Source organism: Penicillium longicatenatum, assembly GCF_028827895.1.
Source record: "Penicillium longicatenatum strain IBT 33135 chromosome Unknown contig_6_segment0_segment0, whole genome shotgun sequence".
Classification (NCBI taxonomy): domain Eukaryota; kingdom Fungi; phylum Ascomycota; class Eurotiomycetes; order Eurotiales; family Aspergillaceae; genus Penicillium; species Penicillium longicatenatum.
Window position 1 is genome coordinate 2,701,088 of NW_026643123.1, and position 18,964 is coordinate 2,720,051.

Consider the following 18,964-nt stretch of genomic DNA (forward strand, 5'->3'; position numbering starts at 1 on the left):
CGAGTTTGGAAGACCTGTATCCGTGAATTCATAGTATGTAATGTATTTCACAACTGGCATCAACTATCTAATATATGCAAGAATTTTGAGGTGTCTATACAATCGTAACATGACATGGAGAATAATCCCAAAAGAAAGGGTTTAAATAAATCATAGGTTAGACTTGGCAAGTCTTTCAGCCAGGATCTCAGAAACAGTGTCCTTGACCTTCTGAACAAGACCGGGAGTGTTGATAATGTCCTTGCCAGTCCAGAGGTGAGCCTGCTCCAGACCCTGCCAGATCAGCGCCTCAGAGCCGAGGATGACCTTCCAGCCACCAGCGGATGCAAGCTTGGCAATATCAGTCCAGGGAATGGGGTGGTAGCACATCTCAAGGATGACACCCTCCTGCTTATCGGCAGAAGACTCGTCACCGAGGAAAGCCTGGATAACAGCGCGAGCGTTCAGCTCCTCGGGGGTCTTGGGAGGGTAGTTGGGAATGCCGGAGACGATAGCGGCGGGAGCCTCAAGGCGAGCAGCCTCCTCGGGATCAGTAACGTGAATCAGAGGAGCCTGAGCGTTAGGGTCAGGGTTGCGCTGGCGGTCCTCCTCCATGATAGCAGCGACCTCAGCGGCGTCACGGTTGACGACGTAGATCTTGCTGGAGCCGAGCCAGCGGCGCATAACGTAGATAGCGGTGCGGGCGGTACCACCACCACCGATGATGAGCGCGGGCCGGCCGCGGAAGCGCTCGGGGTTAGGAGCGTTCTGGGTGAGGGCCTCGCGAATGCCGTCACAGTCAGTGTTGGTGCCGATGTACTGGCGCTTGCCGGTAGTGGGGTCGTCGCGCAGGAAGATGGTGTTGCAGGCACCGGCCTGCCGGGCGTGCTCAGTCAAATCATCCAGGTGAGGCATAATGGCGACCTTGTGAGGCATTGTCACGGAGGATCCAACAAACTTGGGGTTGGAGCGGATTGAGGCCAGGAAAGTCTCGATGGAGGGGGACTTGGTGTATGGGGGAGGGTAGGAAGCGGATGTGCCGTACACGCTGGACAGAGGGATCTGAGTCCAGTTGAGGCCGAGCGCATTGTAGACAGTCTGGTGCAGAGGAGGCGACAGGGAGTTCAGCAGCGGGTGGCCGTACAGGTAGGCCACACCATCCCGGTTGTCGGGGATGGTCATGGGCTCCTCTGGCTGAGTCTGGGTGACGGAGACTGCGGGTGCGGCCATTGTGTGAATTTTTATTTTTGTGTTGGGTATAGGAAAAGTGGAATGGAGGGGAAGAGAATATATAAAATTGAAAGAAATAATGAGGGGCTTGATTATAATCGGGCCGAGCGGCTATGTATTGAAGCTATCATCAGGTTTTTAATCTCGAGTAAAAGTAAAGCCGGTCCCAACGTCCCGCCTCAAGGCGGAGAAACACTTTTCGCCGTTATACTTCTTTTGCAAACTTCCACATTTCCACACCCCAATAATCAATGATGATTATATTGATCTGATGAAACTCAATTTTGCCTCTGCTGAGTTATTTCCTGGTTTTGTGTTGCTTTAGAATTCATTCGGCCTCTGAGATTGCTATTCTGATATTCTATCTGACGGAGGGGTGAACGCTTTTCCGACAACTACATTTTTCACCCCACGGGGAAATGCACTGTGATGTACATACTTGGCCTTTGCGCAGAGTTTGCCCGAGCCAATCAGACAATCGATGTTATCATGGCCGGCTCATGGATAATTCTGAGAAGTATTTTGTGCATACGGCCCGAAAATACTGTTTAAAGTGGCTCCCCCGTGGCTAGTTGATTGCGCTAAAAATTTCATGTGGCTGAGCAACTAAATTTAGGACTCAGCAGGGCATGTACTTGAGGCTAGACTTGACATTGATTTGATCATGTTCATATGACCTAGGCTGGTGACAGACATCTAAGTATATCCTCATGAGGATTTGTACTGCAGCGGAGTATAGAATGTACACACAATGAGAAAAGTTAAACACGACGTGATTTTTTGGAGTTTGGTACAAATTACAAGTGCAAGAACCTTATTATCATAAGAAGTTTCTTTTTGGCTGCTTGAGCGGCGTACAATGATGAAGAATATAGAGTACACACACTTTACGCTGTAGTGTGATCACGGGGTTGCCGCAAGTTTGAGTCCACAGGCCAGAGACAGCCGGGGGATCGCTTTTCCCCGCCACCACAACATCTTCAACCACCATTGGTTGATCCTGTTATAGCCAATGCGTGGGTCAATTGAGCTAAACCAATCACAATTGTCTGTTTCCCCATCTGCACAGCCTATCAAGGACAATTGAATCTGCTTTGTCTCCCCAGACGTACCCCAGGTCGCGAGAGAACGATCGCGACCTAGCCGCGTGATTGTCCCCCGGGCCAAGAACCCTTCCCCACTTCTGCGCGGCTTGGAATCCCCACATTCTTAGAGTTCCACCAACCAACGCTTGTTCACTCGATATTTGTCCAATCCGCCATCGCTAAAAAACGCCCCCCAAGCCTTAACCAGGCTAAAAAGCTCAAAACTCTCTGGCCAAGATGACCGAGAGTCTAATCCTTGTTCTTTCGCTCGCTCGGCCCTCTCATTTCGTCTCTCATCGTTTTGCCGACTTGGCGTTGGCGCACACTTCCCAAGGGCGAAGAAAAGGTAATTTGCGCTATACACTTCTCCGCCTCCACGTTTTCTCGCCTCTAGAGCTCTATCCCCGGATTTTATCGATTTTCCCCCACAAAAACACTTTACCGTCTCCATCTGGGGAGACTATTTATTCCCCGTCTTGCCCCCCGATCGTGGAGAGATATCTTCATTTTCCATTCCACCCAAGTTTTCTTTCCCAACACCACCACCCTTTGCTCCCTTCCCCCTTTCACCACAAGTGTGGTAACTCTTCGCGAGTGATCTGACTGTTCCTCTGCAACTTGCATTGGTAACACAGGTCGAGCGCTTGACCTCGTCTATTTTTTCAATCCTCCTTATTATCTGATCTTTTCATTTCTACACATCATGGGTATCCTCGCGTTGGTCGAGGACCGACCGACCCCTAAGGCCGTGTACAACTGGAAGGTATACCTTCTGGCGGCTGTGGCGTCATGCACCTCTTGCATGATCGGTTATGATAGTGCCTTCATCGGTACTACATTGGCCCTGGATTCATTCAAGGATGAGTTCAAGTTCGACACCATGTCCAAACCGGCACAGAATTTGCTCAGCGCCAACATTGTCTCCCTTTACCAAGCCGGTGCCTTTTTCGGTGCATTCTTTGGTTATCCCCTTGGCCACTTCTGGGGTCGCAAGATCGCTCTCCTGATTTCTGCTTTGGTCTTCATTCTCGGCGCTGGTCTCATGCTGGGTGCCAATGGCGACCGTGGCTTGGGCTTGATCTACGCTGGTCGTGTCCTGGCTGGTCTGGGTGTTGGTGCTGGATCCAATATCACCCCTATTTACATTTCTGAATTGGCTCCCCCGGCTATCCGTGGTAGACTCGTCGGTGTGTATGAGCTTGGCTGGCAGGTTGGCGGCCTGGTTGGTTTCTGGATCAACTATGGTGTCGACTCAACTATGGCCCCTAGCCACAAGCAGTGGCTTATTCCCTTCGCCGTCCAGCTTATTCCTGCAGGCCTTTTGCTTATCGGTGGATCCTTCATTCGCGAATCGCCTCGTTGGCTATTCTCTAAAGGTCGCCGTGAGCAGGCCATCAAGAACTTGTGCTGGGTTCGCCAGCTACCAGAGAACGATATCTACATTATTGAAGAGATTGGTGCCATTGACCAGGCCTTGGAAGAGCAGCGCTCGTCTATTGGCCTTGGTTTCTGGAAGCCATTCAAGGCTGCCTACTCCAACAACAAAGTCATGTACCGCCTGTTCCTGGGAAGCATGCTGTTCTTCTGGCAGAATGGTTCCGGTATTAACGCCATCAACTACTACTCCCCGACCGTCTTTAAGGTAAGCTATTATCACAACCCCTAACGAATGACATATTCGCTGACCACTTTTTACAGAGTATTGGTGTCAATGGTGCCAACACTAGCATGCTCACCACCGGTATCTTCGGTGTTGTCAAAACTGTCGTCACCTTTGTCTGGCTTCTATACCTAATTGATCGTGTCGGTCGTCGCAACCTGTTGCTCATCGGCGCCTTGGGCGGTTCCGTCTGCCTCTGGATCGTCGGTGCCTACATCAAGATCGCCGCCCCAGCTGACAACCCCAAGGATCACATGGACGGCGGCGGTATCGCAGCGATGTTCTTCTTCTACCTCTGGACCGTCTTCTACACCCCAACCTGGAACGGTACCCCCTGGGTCCTCAACTCTGAAATGTTCGACCCCAACATGCGTTCCCTTGCCCAGGCCTGTGCCGCCGCGTCCAACTGGCTCTGGAACTTCCTCATCTCCCGCTTCACCCCCCAGATGTTCGCCAAGATGGATTACGGCGTCTACTTCTTCTTCGCGTCGCTCATGCTCTGCTCCATTGTGTTCGTGTATTTCCTCATCCCGGAGACAAAGGGTGTTCCCCTCGAGAGTATGGATCAGCTCTTCGCGATCAAGCCGATCCGAAATGCGCACTCTCAGATCATCAACAAGCTGCGCGAGGACGAGGAGAACTTCCGTCACGAGATCGAAGAGTCTGGTCTTGCTGCCAGCAAGGTTGGTGCCGAGCAGGTCGAGGACACCGCCGTCGAAACCTCCAAGTACGCCTAATGGAAATGACTATAATGGGTACTTAATAAGGTTTTTTTTTTCCTGTTGATATGTTATCTTGCGATTGATGTCTATATTTGTGATGAATATATGGTGATGACTCAGAGAGTCTTGCCCTGGTTTGATACCAATAGAATTAAATAATGACAATGTTTTGCCACAATTATCTTCTTCACTTCATAAATCACCATAAAAAACAGAAACTTTTGAAAAAATTTGCGATGCAAATATCCACACTCCACACTCCAAATTCCAATTCCATACTCGATTGAAACCTTTGATAGAATACAAGTTTCAAGGTTCATGTAACGAATGTTTTTCACAATCGGCCTCCTTTCCTATAGACGATATAATAGTACAAATAATTTCCACAAGTACATTTCACGCAACGCGTTAATTTATATATAGATCATGTCAACAAATCAACCGCAATCTCAACAGGCTGACCAGTTTCCATGGCCTTCTGAACAGCTTCACAAACAACCAAAGCCCTCAACCCCTCCTCCCCAGAACAACTAGGCACCGCCTTTTCCCTAATAACATCCACAAAATGCTCAAGCTGCAAATCAAAAGGCGCGGACTCATCCGGCAGCGGAATTTTCTCAACATTCAGAGTCTGAGACCAACTCTTCTCAGGTCGCCCATCATAACTCCACCGGGTCAAATCCGGCACACTAAGCGACGCATCGGAGCCAAAGATACGATAAAAGTCTGCACCTTCACCCGTAGGCGAACGGGGAATAAGCGGGTTCTCCCCGGTGCCAGTCTCAAAGTTATGCGGGGAAGGCGTAGCATCGCAGACGATGAATGTACCAACAACACCCGATGCAAAGCGCAGTGTTAATGCGCCGCCTTCATCTGCGTCGTGGGGTGGACTTGGGCGTTGTGGGAGAGTCTTCTCGGCTTGTACGCGGACGATGGGGCCGAAGAAATGGTGCATTAAATCGATATCGTGGACGAGGTTAATGGGAATCACGCCGCCACCTCGGGCACGGGATGCGCGCCAGTCACCTGGTGGTGCGAAGTATGCTGCTGGTTTGCAGATGGTCCAGAGGCCGTTGATTGCGATTGGACGTCCTAGGGAGCCGGAGTCGAGAACGGATTTAGTCGCGCGTACATAGGGGTTGAAACGGCGGTGATGGCCGACTAGAAGTTTGAGATGGGCGCGCTCAGGCGCGTTTGCGTATTCCAGTAGACTGCGGCCTGTTTCTAGGGTTTCACTGAATGGTTTCTCGAGGAGGACGTGAACGCCGCCTCCTAGGAGTTCCTTTGCGACGGGAACATGGGTGTGATTTGGCGTGCAAACAATTGCTGCGTCTGGTTTGTCTGGGGAGGATAGAAGGGCTGATACGGAAGGGAAGTAGCTTGTCTTTAATTCGGCGGCGGTGGCTGCGCCTGTTGGAGCGGGGTCTACCAGCCCGACTAGCTCTGTGGATGGATTTGAGAGGACAGATTGGGCATGGCGGGGGCCAATTAGGCCTGCGCCGATGATGGCAACTTTGACAGACATTATGGGGTGGGGGTCGAGGAGTTAAGTTAGAGAGAGTTGCGGTAGTCATGACATTCACGGTTGGCTTTTATACTTGGGGCTGCTGTCGGCTATGACTTATTGCCTGACATGCTTGGTCCGTCGGGTTTCGGGAACCATTCTCACCGGGACCACAATTGGCGGTGACCCGACAATCTCAATGGAGGAGAACTGGACATCATGTACTGGGACCTTGGATATGATGTTGTAGTGGGTCCGGGGAAATAGTTTAGGCAAAGACCCTTTCCAGATTGGGCGGTTGCCAAGAGGAGAGCGGATAAAGTCAGTCCGATAGGAACGACCTTAGCCGATCAGGTGACCCCAAGTCTCATGGTCGTGAGATTTATAGACCAGTTGACTTTCCAGGTTGGGGTTTTGGCTATGGAGAATTCGAACAGTAGTAGACGCGTGAGCAACTAACGGAATATCTGTAGGTATTTAGAACACCCACTGGCTGTAATATTTGAAATATGCGCACTGTTCGATCTAGCTTGAAGCCCTCCAAATGATGGAATGGCCTATAGCGCTATACTTTTAGATAACAACAAAATGCATTCCATGACTGTGCCTTGTATTGTTTTTGAAAATAGAAAAAACTGTAATACGCCATTCTTCTAACGGCAATTATGCCGCTGCAGCTGACAAGAGCATCTTTTCTTTTCAAATTGGGATATGGAGAACAGAGCTTCTGTCCCTGTTCAGTGATTCTCAGCTACCCACCTTGAAATTCCTAGATAGCCTATCACATCTTTATTTTGTCTATCATCGTGTTTGGCTTATTAATTTGAAGTATCTAGCAAGCAGAAGGAGATCCCCGGTAAATTTTAATTTGTTTGTTTTGCAATAGATGCAGGAATTTCACTATTTAAAAGAACGACTCAGTTCAATATTCATGAACCAACTTCTTCTCTTACTTCCCCCTATCCTCCTTCCAACATTCGATCCCAGGCAAAATCGGAAAACAATCGACCATGGCTGACATAACTCCCCAAATGCTGGACGATATCCTCCTGGATACTTTTGACAATCTTGTCAGTCTGCAAGAAAAGGTTAGGGAGTCGAGGGCCAGACTATCTATCTCTATGGCTAAGGACGAAGGTATTGTCAAGACACATGTGGGCTCGGAGCGACTTTTGAGGAATCTAACGAAAGGACAGCACACTCGAAGCCCAAGAGCGATGATTCTGATGGCATCGTAGACGATGTATCTGGCAACCTTCCGGACCATGACCATGACCATGACTCTGACTCTGACTCTGGAGATGAATCTGAGGACGATTATGCAAACAAAGACAATGACCACAAAATATTGCTGAACGATGACAAAATCCCTTGGAAAATTTCCATTTATCCGCCCCCATACAGAAATCTCAAGAGGCTGGTGGCCTGGCAGATCGAGAGGCATATTCAATGGACCGACGACGAGGACTGGGATGATCATGTCAACTTCAGTGATTGTCCGTTCAAAGACAAGAAATTCTTTTACTCGGCTTTTCATATGCGCACAGCTAAGGATTTGAAGAAAGGAAAGCCATTCAAGGACGGAAATTTGGGAATCGTCCTTGCACGTACCTGCTTTTATCATGGAACTATGGACGAGGATTCTGATGAAAAACTCAGCCTTTACCCATGGGGTCAACCCGCAGCAGCCCTTGGAGTAGCTGCAAGGTCCCATTGTAACAATCCAGAAGACTGGATATTGCTCGATGAGCCACGAAAGCTTCTTATTGCCATGGAGGAATGGTATTTTGAGCAAGATGAACCAAAACGGAAATCACTCGCCGAAAGTGCCTGGTATTGGATTGAGATACAAGCAGCTGAACCTGGAAAATGGAACCAGGCCTTCTCGGTGTGTGGTTGTGGGAAGGGAAAGAGATGCCGAATGAGCAGAGGGGAAAGTGAGAAGACCGATTGAACCTGTTTATGAAATCTCGCGTTGTGTTCGTGGATCTGGATTTGTGGTTTCAAGTTTGTATGAGCGGGGAGATTGAGAAATGTGGTGTCAAATTGCTAGGATATTTTGTTATGGTAAAATTAACAATGAAATTTGAAGTTGAAAAACAATTTCGGTGCCACATGACGTTCCCTGGGTTTCTTCAGTGCTTTACTGTTCAAGATCGCTTTCTTCTTTTTCTATATCCCTCCATAGCTCGATATGTCAAACGCTCTTGCTTTCCTTTCCCATTTCGAAAATGAGGTTGCTGCGTATCATTCATACCTATCTGTGTATTCTTACTATATTTGAAAGACCCCCGCAAGTTTGGAATTGGCAAGCAAAAGGTCTCCAGCAAACAATCGTAAGAAACCTCCTTATACTCGGGAATATCCGGGGGTCTCAAGTTGTTTGCCAGCCATGTGGAATTTTTCAAGACGCTAAACCTCCCCGTACTCAATTTTCTTTCCACATCACAGCACTCTTACTTTTATCAACTAATCAACTAGTTACTTAAATCTTGGCAGACTTCTAAGCTTTCGAACATCTATCGCCAAGACACCCACTGGTTCATGCTCTTCCCTTTCTAAATCCATTCATATCTACTCCATCTTACCAATCCCTTTTCCAAAGAAACACCTGTCGCCAAGGCCAGTACTCATAAGCTAGCCAAAGCCCACAAAACTCTCAAGGAAAAACAGACAGATATTGGTAACAAGCGACATTCATGGATGAAAACATTGCTGAGGTTCCTCAAGTGCGAGGTAGAAAGCAAGGAAAATAAGTCAAAGCTGGCTTACCTGAAGGGAAAGCTTGACCATAAGCAGATTAGGCTGCAGAGTCTCGAAAAGCGACAAGCACTCAGAAGAATGTGGATCACGGAGCAGGAGGGTTACAAAATGGGCAAACAACTCGACGAAGGGGTCTTAAAAGAGCAGGAACAATACAAAGCAGACCTCTATTTAAGACAGACTCGGGAAAGGCTAGTGGCCAATTTTGGGGTGACGAACAGAGATGGAAAGCGAGATTCCACCGATATGGAGGCGGAAACGGAGAATCACAAAAATCTTGTAGACGACAATGACAACGTTCCCGAGACTGGACTCGAACTCTTTGAAATGGAGGTTCTCGATCATGAAGAGCCAAGCTACTATGAAGGCGAATATCACCCCATCGAGATCGAGACCGAGATAGGGAACGATGGTGAGAGCGACAGATCTGAAGTCGAGCAAGCAGGAGCCACTGAAACCAACGCCCTGCCAGAGAATACCTTTAAAACCTGCAGCCACAAGCCTGAAGGCAAACAAGGAGCCTCCAAAACCAGACCCGCACAGAATACCACCCAAGACTCCGATGACGAACTCCTAATCAGAGTCGTCGGCGACAACAAAATCTACAATACACCCCACCGCGACAACTTCAAAAGAATGATAGCCTGGCAAACCGAGAGATACATCCAATGGGCCAGCAAGAGCCCCGAGTGGAAGAACAAATCAGAACTCTGCGAGATCCACGACGTGAAATCAGCCCCAGACCTTCGGCGTGGAAAGATTGGAAAAGGGAACATGATACTCAACGGGCATTATTGTGCCTATGATAGCGAAGGATACAGCTGGGGTCGACCTGCTGCAGAGCTGGAAGATGGTGCGAGACAATTGGGCAAGTCGGATGACTGGATGTTTTATGATGAGCCTCGACGGTTTCTCATTGCATTGGAGAACTGGTATTTTCAGCTGGACGAGGAAGAACGAGATGAGCTTCATGGAAGTGTGTTTGAGTGGTATCAATTTCGAGATGCGTGTATCGGAGATTCGAATTATGAAGGCTGGGAAGGTGCTTTTGGCAACGAGATCACGGGGTTTTACGTCAAATAACTCGACTAATATACCTAGGCTTCGAGGGATGTGAAGTATTTGAGCTCGATGGACATGACGAGAATGGGAAAAGTAGTGAGACCAAATTGTTAGAGGACATTCGAAATTGAGTGAAACTTGAAATTGGTAGAAAATGAACTTCTTAAGTGTAGCCCATACAGAACTCTTGATAATTTGATCACCTGGTCAAGGTTAGGGTTCCAACCCATCTAAAAGACGGATATGCCTTCATTGAAAAAGGCCAAACGGCCTAACAGGGCTGCACCAAGCCTTTTCAAATCCCGATTGCCTTATGAGAAGAAGAAGTGTCATGTCTCTAGCCCAATGCAGAATGCATGAAATGCAGGGTGGACCCTGTCCGCGAGTCGATACAACATTACACCCATATACAGCAGAGTGCATAAGGACAATCTGCAGGTAGATCACCGTAGATACAAATCGGGCAAAACATTATTAATTAAATAACTAGCTAAGTGATAGCCAATAATATATTCCAACTGACTAAGATTGAGATCCTCCAAAAGCTATGTGCAAAGTTGATCAACACAGAACACCCGATTTTGGTGACAAAGGAAAAGACTCATGAACAGGTTTAAGAAAAAAACATCGGCAGAACGGAACAAAAGCAGCAATGACGTCGCAATGCATATAGATCCTGTGGCGGACCATTTTATTTTCAACATCTTCTCCCCACTCATGCACGTGGCTCCCAATTCTCGTATCGATTGGTCCCATTTCTAACTCTCCGGCAATGTTGAAATTTTTAACCAAGTGCTAACCTGGAGATAAGCCCGTGCGCGTGGGTTACTCTAAGGCAGGTTGTTGGTTTAGTCCAAAAAGTGGAGTGGGGTATAGTGCGGGCCATTGAGTGAGGGGCAGTGGCTGTCGAATAATATTAATCCCACGAATCTGTGGTGGGACGAGAGGGAATGGGCGAGTGGTGAAGTGTTATGCGGTGAGGGGCTTATCATGCCTGTTGCGCCCAGCGCTGCTCACGGAGGGGCATGGCCTCGCCGCTGGTTTGGCGGGTTCCGTCGATTTCGCGCTTCCAGGCCCAGTACTCGCCTAGACGGAGTTCGGCGTAGCTGGCGTAGTCGAAATCGATTTGCGAGATTTGGGCTTGGATAAGAGCCCATACACCCCTGTGTGGATTAGTTAGTGACCGTCTTCTTCGGGGTTGTTTTCAAGGTGGGGTCTGGTATGCGGGGGTTACGTCACTCACCAGTATAGACCGGGAATACCACGGAATCGGTCAACATCTTCATACAATTTGGCTACGATCTCGCTCTCGGAAGAAGCATCCAATTTGCGGTGATGAATATAGCTCTTAGTGTACTCAGTTAGGAACTGACGGCGCACTGATTGTGTGGGGATCATGTTGTAGTCGCAGTCGTAGCCGATCCACTCAGCCAAGTGGTTTGCAATATCAAATGCCGCAGGGGCGGGGACAGCATATTCATAGTCGATGAAATTGACTGGGGTAACATCGTCGGATGGCTTAGAGTTGTCGTCGCTGGGCAGAACAATCACGTTGGCGCAAAGCAAATCGCAGTGAGAGAACACGAGCTAGGCAGAAGTCAATCAATTGTGTCCACCCAAATAACAAAATAAGTGCATGCGGTCATGGCTTACCCCATCTTCGCCGATCCCCTTTCCATCGTCGAGCTTACCCACCACCCACTGAAGTTCCTGTTGCAGGTTTAACTGGCGGGCCCGCTGTTCAGGCGTGGCCACCGGGAGAGCCATAATCCACTTCTGAAGGACGGCCCACATGGAGGGCCCCGCGCGACGCGGTTGGATCATCTCAAAGCCCTGCTTCTCACCATTGGCTCCGGCCCAGTCTGCCCCGGAAGTAGTGACGGCGCCGGCAATAGGGAGAACCGCATGCCACTGCGCAAGTCGCCGAGCAACACCACGGTAAATGGGAGCAGTTGCCAAGTCCTCGTGGCCACAGGGCTTGCCACGGATAAAGCGATAGAGAAGGCCATTATTGAAACGAGCGAGCAGAGGGGGAGCGAGGCCACAGCTGGCAAGAAGGGCGTGGGAAGTAGTTTCTCCTAGAATCACGCACAAGAATCTACTTTAGCATATGTCGCACTGGGCAGCGAATGTATGAATCGCAGGGAGAGGGAGAGGGACTAGGAGATTAATCCCATCTCCTGGGTCTTCGTACTTTCGCGGTCTATGAGGATCTCGGTGCCATTGCCGTATGCGCGCATTAATACCGCATCGTTGTCTACCTGCTCGTCGGTCAAGCCGGTCTTGCGGTTGATGATTTTCAAAAGCTGTATCATTCCAGTTAGCCAGGGCCGGATGTTGTAGGTGGCCCTCCGGGATCAAGGCCCTTGGACGACTGCGGGGAGGACACACAGTGTTGGTGATGCCATCAGTGAAGCGCACGAACTCGATCTTGTTCTCTGGGCCTTCCCATTCTGGGAGGAGGGTCAGGATCAGCCGGAGGGCGGATGCCTGAGAGTCTGCGGGGCTATAGGAGAGGGGAATGTATCGCAAGTTTGGCGTCGCGATCTGGTTTTCGGAGGAGCCCATGGTGGGGTGGAAATAGGGGGTTGTCGGAGTTTGAAAGAGAAAAAAAAGTTGGGTCTCAGGGTCTTGGTCCGAATCGTGGGCTTTAAATCAAGTCCCGAGAGATTGGGCCTAGCTAATGTTAGTGGAAATCCGAGACAGGGTCTATTCCTGGAGGCTCAAACAATTTATCTTGGGGGGCACGTTGGAGAACGGGAGATCTGCAAAGGAAGGCAGTGAAGGATCAAATGGAATATTTGGGAAGTTTTTATGTTTAAGATTTCCTTAGGAGGAAAGAGGTCGCATGTGGAAATGAAATAATGGTTTTAAGGCTGCAGCCTGAGTTGTTGTTGAGACTAAGGTTTAAAGGCGAAGAATGAGACAGGGGATTGATTTGGTCTCGTGCTCCTGACCCATGATTGGAAGAGTAAAGCCCCAATTAATGGGACATCCATGGATCCTGACCCGAGTGCAGCATTATGTAGTACGCAAGGGGAAAATGATAGAATAAGATGAAACTGATTACATAGCAATGGAGTTGATATCGATACTAAATAGGATTTCGTAGTACATGGGCTACATGACTGTTGACGTGTAACCTTTGTCAAAGAAAAAAGATGGGCCGCAACGGCAGAATAACTCCACTAGGCGGGGGGTTACAACACTTTCACATGTGAGACAGGGGATGTCACATGGACCTGCTATGCCCTAGGCAAAAACTAGGCCCTACCTGCCTCATCAGGACTAGGCTGGCGGAGGTTGGCAGAACTGTTTATCCGACAGTTTGATATTTCTCTCGGTTACCACTAGCGCGCGGAGCCCGGCAGAAGTATTAGTCCCGGCCCAATCAGCACTAGCGTCAACTCACCTGCACAGGTATAAATACGGTCGGTCACCCCGGCCCAGGAAGGTTTTCTTTTTCTTTTCCACATCATCAGTAGAGGTTTTACATAACAATGTAAAATTTTCTCCCAGGGCTCCGTACGCGGCTTGCTGAGGGTTGTCCTTGTGGTTTCGTACCTCCATGGGCTTCCTTCCGTTCCCGGCTCTGCAGACAAATGGTCTCCCTTTATCCCAAACAATTATGGCTGAGCTAGGGTTCCCTCACGGGAGCTCCATGCGCTTATGCTGTGGAGGGGGCACGACATCCCATTTTTAAAATCACTCTTCGCGATCAAGATTTTGCTTAGAAATTGACATGTAGAATCTTGATATGAAGACGGTAATCTTTTAGGCCTTCAGCTGTCTGGCATTCCGGGCAGATACGCTTAAAGCACATAAGGTTAACTCCCAGCGGGGCATACATACAGTATGAACTAGTGCAACCGCCTACACTCTTCAAGTGATTATTTAGCCCCACTGCTAAGAAGCACTAGACCATATTTGGAATAACAATCTTCCTGTACCAGTTCCGATACCGTGATTTACTTTCATTAAAATACGTTGCCTCGTCTTGTGACTGTGTTGGCGATTCAAGTGAACTAGGATTGGAAATGCAAACAAGTCAAACACTAGAGCTTCGGAGTCCCTCGAGAATCTGGCGATTTGTCATTTCCCTTCTGCTCCTATGTCCAAGTCGGTCTGGGGGGCTTAGCGCTTCAGTCCCCATCACGGGAGATTTCGTTTTCGACATCCCTTAACACGTAATAAAATTATGCCTCCCCGCCGATATCAATCCAAATCACACCATGGCTGTTTGCAATGCAAGCGTCGTAGTGTCAAGGTAAGAGGATCTCAACTCCGCTTTTCTACGCCATAATAGCTCAAGTCGCACCTATCCCACAGTGTGACGAGGGACGGCCGAAATGCACTCGTTGTCTCAATCGTCAGTCTTCTTGCCAATATTCGACACTATTTCCATGGCCATGGGAAGATCTGGGTCACCGTGGACCATCGGATGTTAGTGGGACTCAGCCAACTCAACATAACTACATGGACGCAATTTCACCTCGACGGCCCCAAGAACGCGGCGATTTCAACACGCAGCATTTACGACTCCTTCTTCACTGGACGACAACCGTGTATCGATCTGTCTCCCGAAGTGAGGATCTAGAGTGGATCTGGCAACATATTATCCCCCGGATCTCCCTCTCCCACCCGTTCCTGCTCCATGGCGTGTTAGGTTTGGCGGCACTTCATCTCACACTGACCAGCACCGAGAAAACGGAGCGAGACAGTCTTCTTCGAGTCGCCGAGTATCATCAAAGCGAAGCCATTACGTTGTTCACTCCGGCTCTCACCAACATGGCTTCCCCGAAATGCGACGCCGCATTTTCATTATCGCTAATCTTGGTGATGTTCTCTTTTGGATTTCCGCTCGCCGTAGAGCCAACTTTTGGATCAAATTCACTGGATGACATCCATCACGTGCTTATGTTCACTAAGACAATGATGAATTTTTCCGCCGGAAATTACGAAAGTATTAAGAATGGAGAAGTCGGTCGACTGGCCATGCTAGAGGAATCGGGGTTTGAACTCTCCGACCCTTCTCTATCGGCTCTATCGGCTCTATCGGCTCTGCACGAGTTAAATGAGCAGGCACGGCGCGCAAATGCAGCTCATGATTATGAAATCTTTCACGAAACCATTCAGCTCCTGAAAGTCCCCTTAGCCAGCTTGAACCATGGTGGGGGATTACCCTCTAGTTTTCTGTGGATATCTCTAACTCCCACTGCCTTCTTCGACCTGATATCGCAGCGAGATCCTTTGGCTTTGATTGTCCTTGCCCATTATTGTGTTTCACTGCACCAGCTTCGAGCGAACTGGTGGCTTTCTTCATGGGGTTATCGAGTGCTTGACATGGTTTATAAGACCTTGGACAGCCATCTTAGGTCTTCGCTTACATGGCCGATGCGCGAGATTGGGTACAAGAAAGGAGAAGACTAATTAACTGTACAGTACCTAAACGGATCTCTTCCCAATGCAGGGCAGAGGCCTGTCATGACCTCTCCAGTTCCTTTGTAGTGAGTCGAACTCTCATTCTGGTTCCATCTACTGGCTTCGCAGTAACCTCCAGCGTCTGTGGAATCGGTCAGTTGCCTATTCTATCACAAGTATTCCGTATCCCAAGTTGTTGCACTGGAAGTAGTGTGGGACTCACGTTATATAGCCTAGATTTCACTTCACACTGCCCCGTGGAATTCACAACCGGTTCCCCACTCTCATTAAGCTTGATTTCTCCCAACCCCACTTTGACAAAATTATACTGTCTCACAATGGACGCCAGAATGGCCCGTGCCTTAATATTGGCCAGCTCCTGCCCATACAGGACAAGAGGCGGATCAGATGTTTCGAAGCGAATCCAGGATTAAATCGTCTGCGGAGTGACTTTCATTCTTCGCCCTACATTGGTCAGAATTAGCGCTTCACAGGCCTAGTACAATTTTATCTTGGGTGTGTGCCTAGATATACCCCCGCGTTGATGATCGATCTGGGACCGAACAAGTCCTCGAACGCTCTTGTTGTTGGTGCCTTGGGGATACTATACGGAAAGGCCTTGGAAGCTTTGGTGACCTGTTCAGCAACATCATGACTGCAAACCACACATAAGACCGGCGCCACTGGATAGAGATCTAATAGGAATATTGGTACGTTGCCCAGCGTTCCGCAGATTTCGGAAAAGACAATATCTACCGCCAGCGTCAGTGACATAACTCCACGTTTTCCCGTTACTCTCACAGAGCCTTAGTACTTACCAATTTGCCTCGGCTTGTCACCATTGGCGGTGACATCGCTCAAAGCCTTGAGATGCCCGGAAAGGATTGACGATCGGAGCTGAGGCCAATTGGCATAGCGACGAACGATGCTGGCGAAGACAGTTAGATAGACCGACACAAGCGAGACGCCGGCCAGGACGAACTTTTGTAGCACTCTCGTCATCGTATAGAATAATAAAAATGAGGCTCTAGCTATTACAATAAGAATTTTACAGCGCAAATCAAATCTCAGAAATAGCTCCTTTAAAATATTCGTCTGGCCTCTCCTTTCCATTCTGCTCTTCTAAAATTTACGAGAATTACGAGAACTTGTCACGATGTAATGCTGTGTAATGCTGCCAACCGCTCGTAATAAATACCAAATGTAGCTTAGTGCCTCGTAAAAAAAGGATCCCCGTACCAGTAGTATATTGCGTCATTATCTGGGCTTATTAATAAGTGGGCATTAGTTAACTATTTGACCTATATATTGAACCCCCAGAAGTGTTCTAGATTATTTTCCTCTACACTGTGTCTGCAGTTCTTGAATAAGACATCGCCATCTTCCCTTCCACTATGTCCATAACAAAGGTTGCTTTGGCTGGTGTGAGTTATTACCCCATTATCGTACTTGGTTCGTCCTCAATTTTAATTCATCTTATGTTTTACAGGCTACCGGTAACCTTGGCCCGGCTGTTTTGAAAGAGCTTGTTTCAGCCGGATTCGAAGTGACTGTGCTCTCACGATCCACTAGTCACAATTTTAACGAACGCGTCCATGTTGCGCAAGTTGACTACAGTTCAGTCGAGTCTCTCAAAAAGGCTTTATTGGGACAAGATGCACTCGTGATCACCCTCGGACAGGTCGGTCTTGAACCTCATATGAACTTGGTGAACGCAGCCGTGTCTGCCAATGTCAAGCGTATTATTCCCTCCGAATTTGGCTCGGACACTACCAATCCGAACGCGGCGGCATCTCCAGTATATGCCGACAAAATCGCGATCCAGAAACATCTGAAGGAAGTTGCAAATCTCAACACCAGCTATACTTTGGTAATCAATGGACCGTTCTTCGACTGGGGCTTGCAAGCCAAGTTCCTAGTGGACTTGACTTCCCCAACCCCCGAAATCTACGATGGCGGCAATCAAAAGTTTAGCACTACAACGCTGGCGGGAGTTGGCCAGGCGATTGCTGGAGTGTTGAAAAATTTGGATGCCACCAGTAACAAGGCTATCTTTGTTTCAAGTGCCGAAGTTTCTCAGAAGGAATTGCTCGATATTGCTGGAAAGCATGTAGCACCTCAGGAGGTGTCCACGAAGGATTTGGAAAAGGCGGCATTTTCTGAGTTGCAGAAACCCAACCCGGATGGTATGGTGATTGCGTTTAATCTTCTGAAGCGTGTCATCTTTGGAGCGGGGTTTGGCAGCCAATTTCCTGCAAAGAATCTCTCGAATGATTTACTTGGTGTCCCTAGGCTCAGTTCAGCGGATATCAAAGACATTGTGTCTAGATATGTGTGAGAAGTGATAACTCAATATATATCTCCCATAGCAATGAAAACCATTGAGACCTAAGAAAAGGTGCGATCTCTTTTCATTAGATTTGCGAGTAGAGCACAAATTCAAACCTCCAAATTTCAAAGTTGTAGTCATCAATGTAACACCCGAACTAAAGCAGGTCAGAAAGCTGGTCCAGGAAATACATAAGCATGCGTCGTTGAAAGAATTACCAAGTCAGTTCAACTACTTTCAACATCCAGCTCTGCTAGTTTTCCTTACATTATAGCCTAGAACATGTCAAGGAAGTCCAACTCATTGCTCGAGACCTGCGTGTAGGAAGAGATCTCGTTATTGCAGATGATCCCAATAGGACGCTGGCTCATTTTGGTCAATTTATAGTATCAAAGCTCAGCACGGTGCATATGCTATGTAAAGAAGGTGCATTGGATTCCGAGGCTAATACAGGCAGTCAGGGCAGAAAAGTGATTTGATAGTCAATATACTGTAACGGGGTTGCTTCAAAGTCAATTAGTGAAACTGTCTCGAATTTTACTTTAGCCACGCTACATCTCCTCGATAGACAACCCTGCATGACGGAAATGGCCCTCTGCGCTTCCCTTCCTCGCGCCGACGACATCAACACACCATTCGAGGAAGGTGTCAAAACCTTGCTCTGGATTTTCTTCGTAGGAATGCCAATTACGCCGGATAAAAGCCTTGAGCTCAGCAGAAAACTCTATAGGATCCAAATCAGGAGAATATGGAGGCAAATACACTATCTTTACGCCGGCTTTTGAGCACATCTGTTCAATTCTGTCCGAGTGATGAAAGGATGCGTTATCCATCACTAGCACAGACTTCGGCTCGGGCCATTTCCCACAATGCTGGAGAAGCTGCTCGATAAAATCCTCAAAGATGGATGCGTCAGTTGAACCATGGAACACTCGAGACAAAACAATGCCGTCTTGTTTATATACAGGCAGAATTTGAAAGCGCTGATCACGATGAAATTTCGACACTTGAACCGGTGCGGTACTAAGGGGGGACCAACCCGTTCGCCGGAAACCTATCCTTTTATCACATCCAGGTTCATCGACGAAGACAAGGTGGTAAGACTTGAAGTCTGAGATAAAATGATGGTATTCGTCCCGAAAATCAAGGTTGCGTTCTTGGGCCTTGACCCGAGCAGTCTTTTTTGACCAGCCTTTGGAGGTAAGGACG

General features: G+C 48.4%; 9 protein-coding genes across 9 annotated transcripts; 5 read left to right on the forward strand and 4 right to left on the reverse strand.

Moving 5' to 3' along the window:
• Nucleotides 1–150: 150 nt before the first annotated feature.
• N7484_009190 (shikimate dehydrogenase family protein) lies at nt 151–1,209 on the reverse strand (the record flags this gene model as incomplete). Its single annotated transcript, XM_057119577.1, has 1 exon — nt 151–1,209. One exon carries the CDS (start codon nt 1,207–1,209, stop codon nt 151–153), a length of 1,059 nt encoding a protein of 352 aa, XP_056969132.1.
• A 1,788-nt stretch (nt 1,210–2,997) lies between these two features.
• N7484_009191 (sugar porter family MFS transporter) lies at nt 2,998–4,691 on the forward strand (the record flags this gene model as incomplete). Its single annotated transcript, XM_057119578.1, has 2 exons — nt 2,998–3,936; nt 3,993–4,691. 2 exons carry the CDS (start codon nt 2,998–3,000, stop codon nt 4,689–4,691), a joined length of 1,638 nt encoding a protein of 545 aa, XP_056969133.1.
• Nucleotides 4,692–5,100: 409 nt separating this feature from the next.
• On the reverse strand, nt 5,101–6,201 carry N7484_009192 (Gfo/Idh/MocA family protein; the record flags this gene model as incomplete). The annotated part of the gene is made up of 1 exon (XM_057119579.1): nt 5,101–6,201. The coding sequence occupies one exon, from the start codon at nt 6,199–6,201 to the stop codon at nt 5,101–5,103; it is 1,101 nt and encodes a 366-aa protein (XP_056969134.1).
• Nucleotides 6,202–7,190: 989 nt separating this feature from the next.
• Nucleotides 7,191–8,134, forward strand: N7484_009193 (uncharacterized protein; the record flags this gene model as incomplete). Its single annotated transcript, XM_057119580.1, has 2 exons — nt 7,191–7,317; nt 7,377–8,134. 2 exons carry the CDS (start codon nt 7,191–7,193, stop codon nt 8,132–8,134), a joined length of 885 nt encoding a protein of 294 aa, XP_056969135.1.
• Nucleotides 8,135–9,021: 887 nt separating this feature from the next.
• N7484_009194 (uncharacterized protein) lies at nt 9,022–10,026 on the forward strand (the record flags this gene model as incomplete). Its single annotated transcript, XM_057119581.1, has 1 exon — nt 9,022–10,026. One exon carries the CDS (start codon nt 9,022–9,024, stop codon nt 10,024–10,026), a length of 1,005 nt encoding a protein of 334 aa, XP_056969136.1.
• Nucleotides 10,027–10,993: 967 nt separating this feature from the next.
• Nucleotides 10,994–12,573, reverse strand: N7484_009195 (putative ethanolamine kinase; the record flags this gene model as incomplete). The annotated part of the gene is made up of 5 exons (XM_057119582.1): nt 10,994–11,168; nt 11,249–11,592; nt 11,659–12,083; nt 12,200–12,311; nt 12,397–12,573. 5 exons carry the CDS (start codon nt 12,571–12,573, stop codon nt 10,994–10,996), a joined length of 1,233 nt encoding a protein of 410 aa, XP_056969137.1.
• A 1,630-nt stretch (nt 12,574–14,203) lies between these two features.
• Nucleotides 14,204–15,435, forward strand: N7484_009196 (Zn(II)2Cys6 transcription factor domain-containing protein; the record flags this gene model as incomplete). The annotated part of the gene is made up of 2 exons (XM_057119583.1): nt 14,204–14,272; nt 14,335–15,435. The coding sequence occupies 2 exons, from the start codon at nt 14,204–14,206 to the stop codon at nt 15,433–15,435; spliced, it is 1,170 nt and encodes a 389-aa protein (XP_056969138.1).
• A 444-nt stretch (nt 15,436–15,879) lies between these two features.
• On the reverse strand, nt 15,880–16,428 carry N7484_009197 (cytochrome P450; the record flags this gene model as incomplete). The annotated part of the gene is made up of 3 exons (XM_057119584.1): nt 15,880–15,891; nt 15,961–16,178; nt 16,245–16,428. 3 exons carry the CDS (start codon nt 16,426–16,428, stop codon nt 15,880–15,882), a joined length of 414 nt encoding a protein of 137 aa, XP_056969139.1.
• Nucleotides 16,429–16,820: 392 nt separating this feature from the next.
• N7484_009198 (aromatic alcohol reductase) lies at nt 16,821–17,764 on the forward strand (the record flags this gene model as incomplete). Its single annotated transcript, XM_057119585.1, has 2 exons — nt 16,821–16,850; nt 16,916–17,764. The coding sequence occupies 2 exons, from the start codon at nt 16,821–16,823 to the stop codon at nt 17,762–17,764; spliced, it is 879 nt and encodes a 292-aa protein (XP_056969140.1).
• Between the last annotated feature and the right edge of the window lie 1,200 nt (nt 17,765–18,964).